At 46.0% G+C, this 19558-nt stretch overlaps 1 protein-coding gene across 2 annotated transcripts; it reads right to left on the bottom strand.

Annotated features, from left to right (window-relative positions):
- Positions 1-5657: 5657 nt before the first annotated feature.
- On the bottom strand, positions 5658-16170 carry TMEM222 (transmembrane protein 222). 2 transcript variants are annotated; one of them, XM_083750983.1, is made up of 7 exons: positions 14441-15831; positions 13282-13804; positions 12357-13216; positions 11379-11410; positions 10436-10532; positions 9938-10068; positions 5658-9023 (listed from the first exon to the last, which is right to left on the bottom strand). In XM_083750983.1, the coding sequence occupies exons 3-7, from the start codon at positions 12585-12587 to the stop codon at positions 8936-8938; spliced, it is 579 nt and encodes a 192-aa protein (XP_083607109.1). In that variant the 5' UTR covers positions 12588-13216; positions 13282-13804; positions 14441-15831; the 3' UTR covers positions 5658-8935. The 2 variants fall into 2 exon arrangements, with proteins under 2 accessions (XP_083607109.1, XP_083607108.1); XM_083750982.1 differs by lacking the exon at positions 13282-13804 and having other exon boundaries at positions 12357-12441; positions 15698-16170.
- Positions 16171-19558: the final 3388 nt, after the last annotated feature.

Genomic DNA, 19558 nt, shown 5'->3' on the forward strand with positions numbered 1-19558 from the left:
TATTGCTCTTACTAGTGGGAGCCTTGCGGGGGGGAATCAACATACAGGTCAAGGGAAAGTTAGGTGAGCCCTAAGAGTTTCCCCAAGCTACAGCCACCTGCTCCACACCTGACATCAAGTGTCGAGCAGGTAGCAACAAACTCAGTCATGCAGCCGATCCCCATGCCCTGCCCTTGGGCAGCACTGAGCACACCGGGGTTGCAAAGCACTTTGTGCAGCTCTTTCCAAGTGCATGGCAGCCAGCTGGTTGCCAGGCACTTGGGAAGATCTGTGCAAGGGGCTTTGAGAGATAAGACGGGACAACCCACCCATCATCTGATGTCATAATAATACCAGGCTGTCGCACCCATCTGTCAAGTTGCCCCACAGATGAGGCAGATAAGGCTCTAGTCTTCCAGACCAAAAAGGTTCATCTCTGACATAAAAGAGACAACACTGTAGCTAAATCATCTCTAACACAGGATTTCCCAAACTGGGGTTTCCCACTGTTTTCGGAGTACAATTCCCATCATTCCTGACCACTGATCCTGCTATCTAGGGATGATGGGAGCTGTAGTCCAAAAACAGCTAGAGGACCCAAGTTTGGGAAACACTGATCTAACCTGAGGAATAAATCAGCAATACATTTCTTTCCTTGGTTCTTCAATAACACACTACAACTGTGGGCTAAACTGATGGGCTGTGCATCACAGATATATAGGCTTGGATTTTAAATAAACTTAAGATAAATGCATTTTTTTAATGTTCTTGTCTCTTCCTTTCCGCTGCCCCATAAGACCCCAAAGAGCCTCTCTGCAGGATTTAGGGTTAGGAGGGCTGCTTATGCATTGGCTCCAAAAGAGAAGGGACTTGTTTGCATTAAGTTTCTGTGTGCTAATTTCTATGCATACATGCAATTTTAGAAATCCTTTACTATAATTTAAATTTGCAATTGCCTTATCATGGTGGGAAGGACTGTGATCAGGTGATGTGTATGACATGCTGTCTGGGTGATGCAAACTGGATGGGCAACTTCAAGGCTCCTCTCCTTTCTTAGCATTCTTAACCGGCGTTGGACCTGACAGCCTACCAAACAGAGGCTGGTTCTTCAAAAAGTAGGACACCAGGGGACCACCCTGAATGTAGAATGGGGTTTGGGTCAGGGAAAATTTCTTGGGGGAGGAAAAGAAGGAGAACTCTCCTCCCATCAACTTATTTTACTTGTTTACTCCTGATCTCTCCAGGTCTTGTGCTGGCATCAGCTGAAATCTGAGTGCCAAAAAGCTTTTGGCAAGAAACAGAGCTTGAGAACATGAAGGCAAGATTCCAGAGAATGTCACCTTGGTGAGATGAAGACGAGAGGGGATGTACAGAAACGGATAATCAGGTTCATGGCTGTGTACCCCCTCCCCCCCACCAAGAAAAAAAAATATCAAAAAATTCTGGGAACTGTATTTTGTTAGGTTTGCTGGGAATTGTAGCTCTGTGAAAGGTAACTACAGTTCCCAGAATACTTGGGGTGGCGGTGCTTCTTTAAATGTATGCAGGTAAAGGTAAAGGACCCCTGGACAGTTAAACCTAGTCAAAGGCAACTATGGGGTTGTGGCGCTTATCTCGCTACCAGGCCAAGGGAGCCGGTGTTTGTCCACAGACAGTTTTCTGGGTCATGTGGCCAGCAGGACTAAACAGCTACTGGCGCACAGAGGGCCGTGACGAGTGCCAGAGCGCACAGAAACGCTGTTTACCTTCCCACCACAGTGGTACCTATTTATCTACTTGCACTGGCATGCTTTCAAACTGCTAGGCTGGCAGGAGCTGGGACAGAGCAACGGGAGCTCACCCCATTGTGCAGATTCGAACCACCAACCTTCTGATTGGCAGGTCCCAAGAGGCTCAGCATGTATGCAGCCCATGTCCTGTTAAGGGGGAAGAAATTGTGATTGATTTATTAGAAACCTTAAGGTGTAATCTACTTCCTGTGCCTTCAAAACTTGAAAAAAATACCTAAGCATCTTGTGTGCAGAATTCAGCTAACTGCATTGGTTATTAGGGGAAGAGCCATAGTTCAGTGGTGAAACATCTGTTGGGCATGCGCAATGTCCCAGGTTCAATCCCCAGCATCTCCAAGTCTGAAACCTTGGAGAGATTCTGCCAGTCAGTGCAGGCAATACTGAGCTAGATGGGCCACTGTTCCAACTTAGTATAAGGCAACGTCTTACGTTCCTATTACCATGTCCCAGTTTCTTAACCTTTACAGTGGTGCCCCGCAAGACGAATGCCTCGCTAAACGAAAAACCCGCAAGACGAAAGGGTTTTCTGATTTTTTAGCGGCTTCGCAAGACGAATTTCCCTATGGGCTTGCTTCGCAAGACGAAAGCCCATAGGGAAATCTCCGGGGACAGCGGGGAAGCGCAGCGCGCCTTCTCCTCTGTTCCTGGACCTGTCCTAAGGCTTGCGGTGGGAGGTCCGGGAACAGAGGGGAAGGCGCGAAGGGCTTCTCCTCTGTTCCCGGGGCTTGCGGTGGGAGGAGGGTTTTTCCTCCCCACCGCCAACATTCAGAACAGCATTCTGAATGTTGGCGGTGGGGAGGAAAGCCCTCCTCCCACTGCAAGCCTTCAGGACAGGTCCGGGAACAGAGGGGAAGGTGTGCAGCGCTTCTCTCCTGTTCCCGGGGCTTGCGGTGGGAAGAGGGTTTTTCCTCCCCACCGCCAACATTCAGAACAGCATTCTTGGGGAGGAGGGACTGGGGAGGAGGGACTAGTGGTTAAAGCACTCTGGGAATCGTGGCCCTCTGAGAGGAATGCAGTTGTGCCTTGGTTTTCAAATGCCTTGGTACTTGTACATTTTAGCTCCCAAACGCCGCAAACCCAGAAGCAAATGTTCTGGTTTGCGAACGTTTTTCAGAAGCCAAACATCCGACATGGCTTCCACTTGAGTGCAGGAAGGTCCTTGGTTTTTGAATGGTTTCAGGAGTCAAACGGACTCCCGGAATTGATTAAGTTCGAGAACCAAGGGACCACTGTTTGGGTCTTCTTAACAGCTCTCAGCATGCTTAACAAGATGCAGCTCCCAGGATTCTTTGTGGGAAGCCAGGATTACTTAAAGTGGCATGATATTACTTAAAAGATGTATGGTGCAGATGAGACCTTCTTTTAAAACCATTGCTTTTCTCTATACTTTAATAAATGTTCAAGATGTCTGTTTGCCTTTAAACTTGATTTCCAGAGCGTTTTCTTTCAGATATTTTACATGGTTTTGTGCAGACTGCTTGAGCACGTGGTTTTGTTTTTTGATCAAGTGGCTACTAAATCTTGTTTTAAAAATTGAATAAATGAAAAGAAGTAACACATGACGAGGCTGATCTTGTGTCATGATCTGAACTCAAGCCTCCTTGCTCCCATGACTTGTCCAATTTGCATCAAAAGCATGCAGTCATTATCTAATAACCCAAATGTCAGCCGGGACACAGACTTTGTAATCAATCAAGGCTGTGACAGTGGAGGTGGAAACAACAGCAAAGTGTGTGAACCGCTAGTCCCAAGGAGGCAGCGGTTTAGAGGAACTTTAATAAAGGGAAGCTGCAGGGTTTCAGGGATGAAGCCAGCCAACTAAAAGCAACCTGCTTTTAATTAGGGGCAATGTCAGTGCTTAGCTTAGCCATCCTGCCAGTGTGAGGTCTCTTGACATCTAAACCAATAAATGCAAGTAGAGAGTGAGCAACTGAAGATCAAGGCAGCTTTGCAGGTTACCCAGAAAAGCTGCCAGCAAGGATGGACCGTTCTCATTTTTCCCAGTGTTAATTTCAGTTCTCCACATCTGCATCCTTTTGCTAGTTAATACTTTTTTCTTGTCTTTATAGAAAACAGACCAGCATTTTAGCACATTTTCCACAGCAAACATTTTTCAATGCAGTTCCACCTGTATTTTGTATATATATTTTTTTGCAAGCAACTCTCCCCTGATACAATGTTTGTAATCTATTTTAACATGTGTGCTTTTTAGATTGAAACATTCCCCCAATATATGTATATTTTTGGTGGGTTGAACTACATTGCCAAATTCAAGTAGGTGCAAATGTGGAGAGGTAAATTTTGTTTCAGAAGGTGCAACGTACGTAGCAGCTTCATACTAAAATGAGAAGTGAACAGTATTTCTGCCTCCACCCAGCCACATATGAAGGACCCCTCACCTTTCCTTTCCACACACACATCTTCTGCACAGTAGGAAGCAACAGCAAGATGGGAAATTCCCGAGGGCACTTCTAGACTATTCCTAATTTGCAGGTGGAATTCAAGCATGTGCTGGCAAGTTCTGGCTGTGCAACTGAAGTGACTGGCAATCTTGTGCAATTAATCTGTTCCCCACCCCTGACTTAGAAAAGTTATAGGAAAATGCACTGGAACGTGTGGGGGTAACAATTGCTTGGGCTGGCTTAAACCTTGGCGGAATCCTCCAATGTTGCAGGTTCCACTTGATTCATACATACAAAACAAGCCCCTGACAGGGTCAAGGGGTACCTGCCCATATTTCCTGAAAGCACATTCCAATGGAAATTGTAAGCCCATTGAAAATGGGGTCATCTCCTCCCCCCCCCCCCCGCCCCATCAATGGGCTTCTGTTCACACTCCCCAGTGAGATAACCCCCCTGCCCCATGTGCTGCATTTCGTGTTTTAGGTTGCTGTACCTGAGTTGCTTCCCCCCACCTGCAAGCTCCCCTCCCAAAGTCCTCTTCAATGAAGCTGTCACCTGAGCATGTGCAATGGCTGACTCGGGTCTAAATGCCTCAGCCTAACAGCAGGTTCTGTTTTGGAAGCTGGTTTGAGCACCAAATGGGAGCATTTCTCAAACTACAGGGTACAAATTGTTTGTGGCTAATGTCATGTGTACATGGCTTTGAACAGCAGTGCACCGGCACCAGAGTAAGCAGTAATGCATGCACAATCCTTAACTAAGACACGTCTTCTCCACCCGGCCTTTGCAGATGTGAGATGTATATTTTTAGGACCCACCTTGGATTTCGTAATTTTTAGTTGTTTTCAACTAAGATCTTGGGACGAAGGTTGGTAATAAATAGCAATATGTGATAATAGTACAGTGGTACCTCGGGTTACAGACACTTCAGGTTACAGACTCCGCTAACCTAGAAATAGTACCTTGGGTTAAGAACCTTGCTTCAGGATGAGAGCAGAAATTGTGCGGCAGCAGTGGGAGGCGCCATTAGCTAAAGTGGTACCTCAGGTTAAGAACAGACCTCCAAAACGAATTAAGTTCTTAACCCAAGGTACCACTGTAATAATGTTGTAGAATACACCTGCAAAAGAACACAATTTTTGGAGGGACTGTTAAGTGGATGTGAACCTAATCAGTGCTTGGTTTCGATATCCACTAGGAATGCCCTTGTAAACTATTCTGCTTTCAAAAACAAGAGATAAAAACAGGATGGTAACCTTACCTTCCCCTCAAAAATGTTGCAGAAATATAGAAATTAAATATGCTCATCATGAGAATCCACCTTATTTGGGGGGGGGGGGGGAGTAAACATTAATTTCTCTACAGTGAGTTTGATCATAGCCATGCAGCCGCTGAGCTCTCATCAATTCTGAACCCAAGCCCTTCTCTCCTCCCCGACAGCTGGAGGGAGGGAAAGAGGCAGCCTGAACAATGAAGCCACCACTGCTTGGAGACATACACAGAAATGCATTTATTTTTCACCATCATCGGGATTATGAAATCACAGCAGCAGAGTTCAGTATATACAAAGGAATCCAGCACCCCCTGGAGAAACGACTCACAGGACAGAGGCCCATCTGGCTAATCATCAGCAAAGGAGGGGAAAGGGGGGAGGGGAGAGAGGGGGAACCCCAAGTGGCACATCAATGAAGCTTCCAGAGAAGAAAGGAAAATGAAGAGGCTGGAATGTAACAAAACAAAACAAAAAGCAAGAACCCTAGAAAGCCTCGATGGGGTAGGTACCAAATAAAGAATGACACCTTTGAGAAGAACCTTGGCACCTAACCAAATCTCTGAAGACATCTAGCCGATGGGAATGCAGAATGCGTGCAGAGACAGTGGCATACAATGACCTCTAAACCACAGGTTTCTCACTGTCCCTGCAACCAGCAAATTTCTGAAAAGAAATGGGAGGCAACAGCTGTATGCTAGCGCATACACACACACCAAGAAACCCTCTGTGCTGCACCCTATGAGTGAGTGACACACAGGTGTCAAAAATCCCTGCGCGGAAGTGCTTCCCCTTAGAGGAAGGTTGTAACTCACACCCTTGCCCTAAAGAGGCGGCGTTAAGTGGGCAGCACAGCATTCAAAAATGAGTGGCAATTAAACAAGTGCTGAAAGGAGGGCCAATTCATTTTGCGGGGTCGTGGCTTACGTGATATACGGGCTTGTGGTGAGGATGTCGCAAATTTATTTCTTCCACTAAACCCACCCATGGCCATGCCAAGTTTCAATTTTTTTCAGCAGTACGGTAAACAAAGGCAGGGCTGAAATTGGGGTGCACAGTGGAGTAAAATGGTGGCTTTGTCATAAGGGGCAGAGTTAGATGATCAGCAACCACTTAAAAACTCACCACAGAAGACCTGCAGTGTGTGTTGGGGGCAGGCATGGGAGAGAGCAGTTGCTTCCCATCAGTTATTGGTGCCCACCATTCCCATCCCTGAGCTGCAACAAGGAAATCCTTTGGAGTAGGATTCAAAACCCAGATTCGTAACTTCTCTGTGCCTTTAGTAGGTTAGCTCATTTGACTTCTGGGGTGTGTCGGAGAAGTTCCACTGTCTTCTCAATTGGTCACCTCTCTTCACCACTAAGCAGGCTGTTCAAGAATGTAGAAATATTATGAGAATGCAAGGGGGGAAAAGGGAGCGAGAGAGGGGAGGGAGAGGAGTGATGGGAGTTTCTGGCATCTTTGCTCCTCCTGCATCTATTGCCAACTTTAACATGTGGCAAAGCTTGTACAGTTGCATCATGTCAGCAAAGCACTTTTTAATTGACTCAAAAGACCAGTTGAGGCTACTGCTACTGTAGAAAGGAAGTAGGCTTTGAATGCCAGGTCTGTGAGTTGCTTGGCTTTCCTGGAGCTCCTTTTTTTTTTTTTTTTTTTTGGCAAATCACTGCAAGATTCCCCCCACTCCAACACACACACACACACACACACACACACACACACACACGAGCAGGGAGGGATAGAGTCTCTCTATTCAGTGGATCTGGTCTATTATTTCCCTCAGAACTAGAATCCCCGCTGGGTGTGGGAGTGTAAGCGAAGCAGCAGAGGGGCAGCGGGACGGGCCACCGCACGCATTCACTTTGATCTAAGACCTTTGATCTCCAATCAGCCTAGAGCTTATTGATCAGCTTTCTACAGCTGCTGTTGTTCATGGTTGAAATGGCAAGGGTCCGACACCCAAGAGGACCTGCTCAGACGCAGGTGTTTTAAGGGGAAGACAATGCGCCGCTCCTTTGCACAGTGCAAAGTACTTGGCACTCCAGGGAGTTTGCGAAAGACTGGAAAGGGGGGAGATTAGCATGGGGAGGGGAGGGTGGGAGGGGGTGGCATGCAGCAGAGAGCGGTGTAGCACTTTCCGTCCCCTTCGGTTAAAAAAAGGAGGAGGAAGACTGTGCTTTTCATTGCTACATGGGCCAAGGCCAAAATTAAGTGGGCGGCACACAATTTTCTAGTGCAGCCTTCGCCACCCTGGTGCCCTCCAGATATTTTGACTACAACTCCCATCAGCCCCAGGCAGTATGTGCTAGCTGTGACTGATGGGAGCTGCAGTGCAAAACCTAACGTGGTCACCAGGTTGCTGAAGACTGCCCTGTTTTCAGGTTACCTGGAAAACAGTACGAGAGAACTTGGCTCTTGAATGAATGGTTCTCTTCCCTTCAAAACAGACTTCATATGGGTAGGACTTCCAGCTTCGCTGGGCTAGATCAGGCATCTCCCTGGGGCGAGTTTTGCTTCTAGAGTCTTTCAAGGCACAGTGTTGTGCAGAACTACGTTATAAGCCATAGAGTTTAACCATCAGGTGGGTAGAACACTCTGTTTCTATCACACACACGTGCACAGAAAATCTTTGGGAACTGGTTTTATGAAGGGGAGCGAGATGTCTTAACTCTCAACAAGAACAGCTCAAGGTCACCCTTGGAAACGACTGCACCAAATTATCACTTAGGTTGGTGGGACCTTGCGGGGGGGGGGGTAGAGAAATCAGCTGCTTTCAGAACAATGGCATTTCTGAGGAGCACCAAATTAAAAGCAAACAAAAAAATGCACTTCTTGTGCAAAGGAGAAGAGGACACAACCTCCACGCTATGGTAAAAAGTCCTATCTGCAGAAGCGAAGACTGAAGGCAACCCCAGCTCTCCTGAGCAACGAGGCTGTCATTTCAGGCTGCCAATCGCTGTGGTACCCAGTCACAGGAACACGGTTACGACCAAGAATGCCACATACCCCATTTACCAGCGCAAGCAGGTTTAAAAACCAAACCCCTCCAACTCTAACCCACAGCATCCACTACTATCATTCCTCATAAAGTGCCATCGAGAAGCTTTCTGCAAGAGATTGGGGAAGCTTACAACCAGCCCTGGCGCCTACTGCGACGTGCCCAAAGTCCTCGCCACACCACCTACAAATCCAAGTCCAGGTCGTGCATCCCTACGCAGGAACTTTGAACCAGAATAGACCTTTGGCAAGAAGCAAAATGCGGTGGTTCCCCCCTTTCCCTTGATGTTTGAAGGGAAGAATTATGAGGAAGAAAAGGGGGGTGGGGAGGGAAGAAAAGAAAGTCCACCAGGATAAAGGAAGAGTTGTTATTACGCAGCACTTCTTTTCTGCGGGTTTCTGGGCCACGCAGCTTACTTCCACAGCCTTCCTGGGCTCGGAGAGCCAGAGTTTTCAAGACTTGACTTCCAAAGAGGGGAGAACGCTGGCGTCGTCCATCATCGCAAGTGAAGAGTCAGGCTGACTATCAGGATAATCCCCAAAAAGAGGATGAAAGGAAGCCAGGTCTTCACAAAGCCCCCTATGCTGCAAGGCAGAGAAAGAGAGATTTAGAGAACAAGAGAGGGAGCAGGGCCAGTAAGAGGCAGGTGGGACCATGAAGGAGATGGGGCAGAAACTGGAGAAGGTTGTTGGGAAACTGGAAGCACAGGAGGGAAAACAAGCTGTGCCAGTCATCTCGGCTTTACTTAAGCCTGTTAAGGAAGGTTGTGCCATACATTCAAAGCACGCAGCTTTCCCCAAAGAATCTTGGGAGCCTGTCCAGGGTTTGGCTCTGTGAACGGTAATCTACAGTTCCCAGGCTTAGGGTGGGAGGGCGGCTATTTCCAACCTGTGTACAAGGTGGTAAAGTGTTTGTGTGCAATTTAAGCTCAGCCCTACTTAAATCTGCATAAATACCAGGAAACTCAGGGGTTTTTTTCCAGCACAGGAAAGCTCAGTTTCCAAGTTGTACTTTAGAAAAGAATAGCTGGAGAAAATACATTAACTGGCCTCAGGTAGGTAGCCACATTGGTCCGCCATAGTCAAAACAGAATAATAATAATAATAAAAAATCCTTCCAGTAACACCTGAGAGGCCAACTAAGTTTGTTATTGGTGTGAGCTTTTTGTGTGCATGCACACTTGGCTGTGCTTTTTCAACTGTGCAAGTGAAGTTCCCAGCAGGTTTTGCCCACAGCCACCAACGTCCAGTCCATAAAGTTGGCCACTCATCCCAAGGGCTTGCTGTTGACCCTGGGACCAAACCTGCCGTCCAGAAGGGCTTAATGTTGCAAGCACCATCAGATTCTATGAGCCGAATAGTTTTCAAATCCCAATAAACATAACCGGTCACCAGACTGCTACGTACTGCAGAAGCTTGGTGGAGATCAAGGCCCTTGATCGAAGTCTGCACCTCTGCACGCCACAGTATTCACAGCAACAGTCAAGCTTTCTACTCACCTTACGTACTTTCCGTACAGAAGGGAGAGGAAGCAAAGTTTGACCATATTCCAGGAAGTGCTGTTGTCATATCGCATGAGGTTTAAGGCCAGGGCTACGTGAGAGTGGCAGTTGTCACAGCAGAGGTTGTGCTGAAATGGTAAAAAGCACACTGCTGATGACACTTTTATTATTAAATACGTATTCATTACCCACCCTTCAGCCTAAGGTCCCAGGGCAGGCTACAGCATTAAGAACAATGTTAGAAACAATCTAAAACAACTAGCTGGGGCTTATGGGAGTTGGAGTGTGACAATATCTGAGAAGACCACAGGTTGCCGGTCTGCGATGCAGGGCTTTCACAGTTAGAAGGGCTCATCTAAAACAACTCCTTGTTTATCTTCAGTAGCTTCCAAAAGGTTTCTTGATCAGCAGAAAGAGCCTTACTCTGCCCTCCCAGCCCCAAATCAATTCTGGGTGCATGTGACCCTGCCGATTTGAGTACTGAAGTCACCTCACCATACGGTGCTTGTACTCCTCAGAGGCGTCGTGCACCGCAGTATCCCAAGCATTAGGGCCACAGGAATACACTTTGCTGGGATCCAGCTTCCAGTATCTGGGAAAAGGGGGTGGAGATAGAGAGAGAAGAGAACTGAAGATGCCAGTTCACATGTTTGATTTCAACAGCCTGCTCCCTCCCCACACACAACATTCTCCTTTCTAATAAATTCTGTTGCTAGTAGGATTTTCAAATGACATCTCTGCAAATTTAGATCCAGAAACTCTGAAAGCAAGGCTGTGTGTGTGTGTGCTTGTGCTGTGTGTGCATTCATCAGCCATTACTTGTGCTTAGGTAATGGAAGTGCAGAAATTATAACCGGATGCAGCATTTAACATCCTGAGAAACCCTTTCCCTACTTAAACTTGTTTCCCGCCCTTACTGCTGCACACACAATATAGAAAGTGCATGGGTGGAATTTCAGAAGCCGGATATAAGATGGTTCCCAAAGAGGATTCCCAATGTATTGGGGATCTGCATCTTCTAGCCCTTCCTGCTCCTTATGCTTTGATCTGGGCACAAAGGGGGGGGGTAGCTTTAAAGAGGTCGGATAGTTGTCTTCCCCATAAGGATTACAGATTTGGAATCTCCCAAAAGGATTCTGTTCTTTCAGAAGTTTCAGCAGCTTTTTGTCTTAGTCTGTAGGCACCAATAAATTACATTCCGTCCATTCTCAAAGCAGCAGAAATATTATTATTACACTGGAACCTCAGACGGCTGCAGGTTTTCTGCTTAAGGAGAGATTTCATGTTATGCCCCTCACTGAGAAGTCCCAGTTCTCTGCTGCAATCTTTAGTCTGCCTTAATAGCTAAAATACAGCATGCATTGCTCAGCTTTTCTGTGGATACAGTTTATTTGCAAGTAAATGCATCAGAAGAGGACGGAGAGAAAACAGCACTTACTTTACAGGCCTCCCAAAAGCCATGTTGTCTTCCTAGAGAGAGTAGGAGGGAAAATAATAAGCACACTTCATTTCCTGAGTAGCATAGAATAAAGAAATTCATATCACTAAATACATAATCTTGGATTCTGAGGAATTACAACAGGGGCTGTTAACACCCACAGAAACCTTCCCTACAAGGGCTCCTCCCCTTGTTGAAGATTGACTTGAAAAACACACACCATTCTGTTCTAGTCAACAGAATAGATGTTTGGATGTGCTTGATGCCAAAAGACTTACTCCAGTTTGAAATATTGCTGACACATAAGTCAGACAAATTTGCTACTGCACCCCCCCCTCTCTCTCTCCCACCACCAGCCGCCCTTCATGTTTTCTTTTCCTAAATTTGCTGGGAGACTTGGAACAGGATTGTCTTCTTCAATGCTTATTATCTCTCGAGAGATAGAGGCCAAGAGGTTTGTGCATTGTCCGCTTCAGAACATTCTGAAACTAGTAACCAAACATGAATTTTCAGAGCTCTTTGGAGCTACTGGAAGGAAAAGGAAACTAACCCTGGAAATCTATACACACTTAGCTGAGAATACATCCCACTGAACTCAAGAGAACTTGCTCTTGGGTAGAGAAGTATATGATTGCACTGTTATAGCCTCCAGGTTTCGTGTACAAGAGGAAGGAGCAACCGGTGGTGGAGAGCCCAGTCTTATTCTTTACATGACCACCTGGATGAATCTCAACTCAGTCTTGTTATTTAACCACTTGCCAGGTTATCATAGGCAACTAGGAATTCCCCTCCCCACGTGCCCTCAGAATCAGCTCTGGAGGGTCCTCCAACTCCCTGGAGCAGATTTTGAGGGTGCTCAGGGGTGCGGCTGCTGAGAAGAGGAGGAGAAAGCAAGAGTACTGCTGCGATAGTGGAACAGCGGCACTGGCCACGACTCAGTGGTTGCCAACAAAGCCACAGGAACAAGTTTCTACTTACCGAGACATAGTATGGCCCTGCAAAGTCCCGGATGACTCCAGCTGAGGTACAAATGCCCATGTGACCAATAATGGGGAACAGCCATCTACCAAAAGAAGAAAAGAAAGTATCAGAGGGCAAAATTTTTGTCCTTGAAAGTAAGTTGCTAAAAAGATGCTGCAGTGGCTGCCCAAGGCCATGGCCTGACAGGACTGAACAGGGTGAGAGACAGTGACAATTCTGACAGTCCATCAAAGCCAGTAGGACCTAACCTGGGCACAAATCAGATGGGATATTTGGTCTTTTTCCTGATTCAAGTTCCCTGTGCTCTGAATGGTTGTAGACTATATGTATTCCTCCTGAACACACAGGCTTCTAAACAACTACTTTCCAGGCCACAAGTAGATAAGTAGGAATCATTTCCAGGTGATCTGGTGGAAAAAAGCCTTTGTAACCTAGGGGCAGTTGCAGTCAATTCATTTATTGAACATTCATCCCGATTTGTTTTGGGGAGGTTAGATAATGTTGTGCCAAAGCAAGTGTCACCACACACTTTCCAGTGTGTTTCTCCATTAAGATTGATCTTTTGGGGAGGTGGATTTGTCGTGCAAGACCTCCCAATCAACTGATCTGCCAGTTTGTGATTGAATCTCACTTGAAAAATAGCAAATCTGGAAGCATCCTAGAAGAAGAAAGCTGGAGCTTTATTCCCACCAGTCTTTAGGAGACATGGATTCATTTCACAAGAGCAGCCTAATTGTATGACCTAAATATGGTGGTATGCAATTGAATCCCACCCAAAGTACAGCAACAGTTGGGCATAGTCCATGGTCTTTAAAGCCATCAAGCATATTTGCCAGAAGATAACTAAGACTGCAACTCTAATCCCACTTACTTGGAAGTAAGGCTGGCTCACTGAATTAAATGAGACTTACTTCTGAGTAACGGGACGTGGTTGGCGCTGTGGGTAAAACCTCAGCGCCTAGGACTTGCCAATCGTCAGGTCGGCGGTTCGAATCCCCACGGCGGGGTACGCTCCCGTTGCTTGGTCCCAGCGCCTGCCAACCTAGCAGTTCGAAAGCACCCCCGGGTGCAAGTAGATAAATAGGGACCGCTTACTAGCGGGAAGGTAAACGGCATTTCTGTGTGCTGCGCTGGCTTGCCAGATGCAGCTTGTCACGCTGGCCACGTGACCCAGAAGTGTCTTCGGACAGCGCTGGCCCCTGGCCTCTTAAGCGAGATGAGCGCGCAACCCTAGTGTTGGACATGACTGGCCCGCACGGGCAGGGGTACCTTTACCTTTACACTTCTGAGTAAATATGGTTAGGACTGCATCATGCCCCACATGCCAATCTACAGAATGCTGTCAGTACCAGCTGAAGAAGTTGACACCCTCTGCAGCAGACACACAAGGTTTATGGCCAGGGAGCACCAGAGGTTTGCCCTAGAAGACTGCATAAAACCCACACCTGGTCAGAAAGTTTAGGATCTTTTTTCTGACCTGTAAGAGTCAAGGAACATTCTCTTCTTTTGTACTTCAGGCTTTCAAAATAATTTCTGAGTTATGTAAATACCTGCAATACTGGACAAATATAATTTCTGTATTTCTAAACCATGTTTGTGTTTTTAAACCCCAGGGTGCATTAGGTCTAGGCACCAAAGCCTGCCACATTAAGGCCCAAAGAGACACAACATGGGAGATCATAGAGCTGGGAGAAACCTCAAAGGTTATTGAGACCAGCTTCCATCTTAATGCAAGAAATACACTCTTAGTTACCTGTGATAAGATCCCAAAGCTTTTCTTTAAATGCTATTCAAAGCGGCTGTGTGGTGCACCAATTTTAATTAGCGCACTGGCTCCAAAGGCAGGTATTTAATTCTTTCCCCATAGACACTTCCCCAATCTAAACTGACATCAACACCCTGCTCCTATTTACTCCACAGAAGGGGGGGGGGAGAGATAATCCTAGATTTCCCCATACAAGAGTAGCAGCAATTTTGTGGGTGGGTGGGTGTGAGTATCTGACATTTAGGTCAGGAAAATGAGATCAGCAGGGAGAAAATGTTGAATATCTCTTTCTCCAGCACTACAAGCTGGCGTTCACCATGGCTTCTTTAAAGCCTCCATTCAAAGATCTGACTACAGAACTCCTACATTAGGGGTGGAGAACCTTTCTCAGTCCAAGGTCCACATTCTCTGGCAGGCAACTTTCTACACACTAGGCGAGGCTGGGGCCTGAGGCAACAAAATGGATGGAGCAACAAATGTGACTCTTATTTTTCTACATTCAAGCTACACAAAAGTCAGAGGTCTCTTTGCTGTGATGAACAAGAAGGGTTTTTAAAATTTATGTTGCAAAATGTTTCAGCTTCATCAGCTATTCTGATAATGATGAAATTATGCTGTTTTTAAGGTGGCAGTTATAGAGCTTTGAGGATAGAATGCTCAGATGGGTTAAGGAATATTTATTATTTTAGTGATTAGCTGAATCCTAAAAATCCAGACTTATCTATCCATCTCTGTACACACATATTTATTTTATGTTGTTCTGTTGTTCTGAACCTACTGTTCATCTGAAGTGCACCAAGGTGACCCCCCCATGTACTATTTTTTGTAAGCAGGAAAGGAAAAAAAAGATGGAAAAACAAAATTACTAGAACAAAACGGGGGGGGGGGGATGGACCCAAGCAACAGTACCAGCTGTGTAGACAAAAAAAATTAATCACACCACATTCTAAACTTTTTGTTTTGTTTTAAATTACTTCACAAGGGGGAACATTTAAAAAATGAACAGATCCCAATGCTCTACTTAACTACTTGATACTGCACAATTTTCTAATAAGCACAGTCTTATATATGATCCAACAACCTACTTCTGAAGTTTGATTTTGCCCCTGAAGAAAAGTGTTTAGGAAAATGCAGAGAGGGACATCTTTTGCCTCTGCTGCTGCTGTTTCCCCCCTCTTCTCCCCCACCATCACGTCCCCGTTAAAACTGGAGCTATTGCTTCAATAATTCCTGGTCCTATCTTTGTGTCTTTTACACATTTTAGCTTAAATCATTATTTCGACCTTCCGTTTTATTTAGTGAGCGGCCCAGAGAACTTTATTCGTTAATGGGCAATCCGTAAACAACAGTGCTTCGAGCCCCGCTTCCTTCCAAAACCCATATCTTACCGCCACAACAACTGTGAGGTAGGCGAGACCCAGAGCAAGTCTTGCAAGACTGCCCGTGTCGTCCCCCACCTCACCCCAAAAAACTCCATTTCACCTTCCTAACAGCCCTGCGGAGTAGGCTAGGCTGAGCGGGGCAGGGAGGAGGGGCTCCGACGCGGCGTCCCGAGAAGGGGGCGGAGACTCACGTGAGCACGGGAATGGGCGTCCACACCACGCAGTAAGGGAAGCGGCAGCGCTCCGGATCCAGCCCGGCTCCCCCGGCGCCGCCGCCGACCCCCACGCTGACGCCGCCGTGGAACTGCTTCATCTTCCCCACCGCAACCTCCTCTTCCTCCATCACCAGGAGGGGGAGGTTCCGGGCCGGGGGCCGGGTGACGTCACTTCCTGGATGCGGGAGCGCCGCTTCCGGGACGGCGAGGGGGGCGGGGCAAAGTCCAGCCAGCCTATCGCGTCGCCGCATCGGCGTTGTTCCTGAAGCTGCCTTCTGTCGAGGGTTCTAATGAGCTAGCCTGGTGACGCCACTGAGGGCAGCCCCGTCACTCAGCCGCACGTTCCCTATGCCTCGCAGAGATGGGGGGTGTGGTGGGAGAAGGGCTGGGTTACTACATCTTTTATTAAACACTGGTGATTTTACTAAGTTTCAGTTTATCTTGAGAAGTTCTTTTGTGAATTCTTTTTATTAATTTTTGCTTAAGTGATCAAAAAGAAAAACAATGACAGCACGAAAAAACAAAAACACGAAAAGAAAAACGGTTACAGCCATTACAACAAAATAAAATAAAACAAATTTCTAAACATAATGACTATTTCCTTTTACACTTCTTTGCTTGTTCAATTGTCTCTTTATATCTCTAGATACTTTAATCCTTCCTTTGTACACCTATTGACTTCCATCCCTACTGGTTTCAGGCTTTTTACATTAAATAATTTATTTCTCTTGCAGTTACTAATTATAATAGACTTATACATCGTAAGATCTAAATCAATCCTTCTGTGGTTTTTATGTTCTTATAGTTCTCTTCAATGTAGGTCATGAATTTTTTCCAGTCATTCGTAAACTTTGTATTTTTTTGGTTTCTAATTTTTTGTGTCATTTTTGCAAGTTGTACAAATTCAAATAACTTTGTTTGCCAATCTCTAATTTCTGGGATACTTTGGCTTTTCCAATTTTGGGCAATTAATAATCTAGCAGCAGCTGTGGCATATTGAAATAATGTTTTATCTTCTTTTTTAATTTCGTCCCCAATTATACCCAATAGGAAGGCCTCCGGCTTTTTAATAAAGGTATATTTAAATATTTTTTTTAGTTCATTATAAATGCCTTCCCAATATTTCTTCATTACTTCGCATGTCCACCACATGTGGAAAAAATTACCTTCTCTAGTTTTACATTTCCAACAAGACTTACTAGCTGTTTTGTACATCTTCCCCAGTTTTGCCGGGGTGATGTACCACCTGTACATCATCTTTTCTAAGTTTTCCCTTAGTGTTACACATGCTGTGAATTTCATTCCGATAGTCCATAAATTCCGCCACTTATCATAGTCTATTGCCAGGAGGCATTGCTTCAGAGGTCTCCCTTCACCACAAGCCTCAGATTGGGTGAGATGGTTTGGATCCCCTGTCTTCAGTTTCTTCTCCTTACCTCTCCCCCCCCTTAACCCTTTGCTCCACACACCCCACACCTTGCTTCTCTGTGGATTTTGTGAGAACTCCGCCCTCCCCCTCCCCGCGGCTGTGCTCGTGTTTATTTGCATTTATTGTGTGGGTGCTTTTGAGGGTGTGTGCATCTGCCTTGTGTTGCTGCTGGTCGTTTTAGCTATGGCACCCTCTTTTCATGCTTTGCTCTGCTATATGATCTTGCTATGGCAGTTGTCAGTCACCATGTTGTTGGGGCCGGTAGGAATGTTTTCCACGTGGCAAACTGACACCAGCCACTTGGTTTTCACCTAAAGGTAAAGGTAAAGGTACCCCTGCCCGTACGGGCCAGTCTTGACAGACTCTGGGGTTGTGCGCCCATCTCACTCAAGAGGCCAGGGGCCAGCGCTGTCCGGAGACACTTCCGAGTCACGTGGCCAGTGTGACATCGCTGCTCTGGCGAGCCAGAGCCGCACACGGAAACGCCGTTTACCTTCCCGCTGGTAAGCGGTCCCTATTTATCTACTTGCACCCGGAGGTGCTTTCGAACTGCTAGGTTGGCAGGCGCTGGGACCGAGCAGCGGGAGCGCACCCCGCCGCAGGGATTCGAACCGCCGACCTTTCAATCGGCAAGTCCTAGGCGCTGAGGCTTTAACCCACAGCGCCACCTGCGTCCCATCCACCTACCTAGTAGCAATCCACAGCTTTTGTGAGCTTAGGCATTGGGTAAGCCTTTGTTTTGTTGGAAGAGAGGTTGTTGCCCCACCTGCCCCACCTCAGTAAGGGTATCCTGTTAAAGGGATCCAGGGTGTGAATACTGTCTAAAGCCTGGGCGTGGGCTAGGGCCATGTCACAGCCCCTACAGGGACCTATCTGACATAAGTTATAGGGCACCCCCTATCTGTGGTTTACTCTTCCCTGCAGACGAGCAAGAGTCAAGACATAGCCTGGCTTCACACCTGCACCTAAGCCAAACCATTCACATCTGTAACCAATAAAGTTGTGGTCTATTTGAACCCATATTCCTTGTCAGTGTGATTTATTGTTCTCCTGGGAACTTTGTGGCTCGGGTGCCTTGGCATGCAAGCACAACTTCTGAGTAAGCATGCATAGAACTGGGCTGTCCTCTGTAGTTCGTTAAACACAGATATACTTTTTATTATATTCTTATCTATTATATTATTTATTAAATTTATATACCGCCCTTCGTGCAAGGATCACAGAGAGGTTTGCAGTAGAAAAAACCCCACCATGAGTGTAACAATAACACCCCCACACACACACAGTTTAAAACGCCAAAGACTGTTTATTTCACAAAAGGTCTGGATGAGGAATGTTTTCACCTAGCACTCAGCTACTTCTGCATATGTATTTATAGGACTGGGCTCCATATGGCCCTTTGTGGGTCTGTAGCTAAAGTCTGCAGGAAAACAAAAGAGTTTGAATAAATATGCAGATCATCTCTCAGCAAAGAGAAAAGTAATGCTTTTTAACTTTTTCATAAACTATTGAGGAGCAGGGAGGTAGCGAAGTTTGTGGACAACGCTGATGGGCTGTTAACTAGAAGGTTGGTGGTTCGAGCCAACCTAGGATTCCCACATGGCAGCCAGTTGGACTAGATGACCCCTGAGGTAAGGTTACCAGATTTTTTTTTCAATTAATCCAGGAACACTTTTCAACTTCAATGGATTTTGTATGGGGACTAATTTGTAAATCCGGGGACTGTCCCCAGGAAACGGGGACGTTTGGTAACTTTAACCTGGAGTCCCTTCCAACTCTACTGTGATTCCATGATTTCGGATGATCAAACGTGCGGATTGTGAAGGGCTCCACAAGAATCTCTCCAAACTGGGTGATGTTAAAATGGCAAATGTGTTTCAATGTAACTTAAGTGTGAAGTGAGGATGCACATGGAGCAAAATAGCATATATATATATATATACACACACACAATCAAATAAATATTGTTGTATAAAACCATTTAAAATAATAAATTCAACAAAAAAATGTGAGCCCAAGGATTTTCCTACAACAACAATAATAAAAAAATTCCTATTCCTCAGTGTCTCAGTACAGTTTGATAGGATTTCTGATGCTGCTGGATTTCTTTAAGAGGGGTTCACTGAAGAGCAGCTCAAGATCCAGCTGACTACTGTCCTTGTGGGTATGAAAAACCAGGAGATGGCTGGATTGTGGATGAAAGCTCTGCAGAAGTTTTCGTCCTGAAGGAGGTCAAGGAACATGTGAGTGGGCAATGAGGTATCATAACACATAACCTTTGTATAGAACATAGTTGGGGAATAGTCAAAACAAAAAAAAATTCCTTCCAGTAGCACCATAAAGACCAACTAAGTCAGTTCTTGGTATGAGCTTTCGTGTGCATGCACACTTCTTCAGATACTATTCCC

This window comes from Podarcis gaigeae (assembly GCF_964106915.1).
Source record: "Podarcis gaigeae genome assembly, chromosome: 8".
NCBI classification, from domain to species: domain Eukaryota; kingdom Metazoa; phylum Chordata; class Lepidosauria; order Squamata; family Lacertidae; genus Podarcis; species Podarcis gaigeae.

Bases quoted from the DNA above. Each gene is read 5' to 3' on its own strand.
- TMEM222 (XM_083750982.1), bottom strand. From the start codon at position 15,972: ATGCGGCGACGCGATAGGCTGGCTGGACTTTGCCCCGCCCCCCTCGCC. The intron at 12,442-15,697 runs GTGAGTCTCCGC...TTCTTTTGGTAG, and splicing joins ACGCCCATTCCCGTGCTCAC to ATGGCTGTTCCCCATTATTG. The intron at 10,533-11,378 runs GTAAGTGCTGTT...CCCTTTTCCCAG, and splicing joins GCTTTTGGGAGGCCTGTAAA to ATACTGGAAGCTGGATCCCA.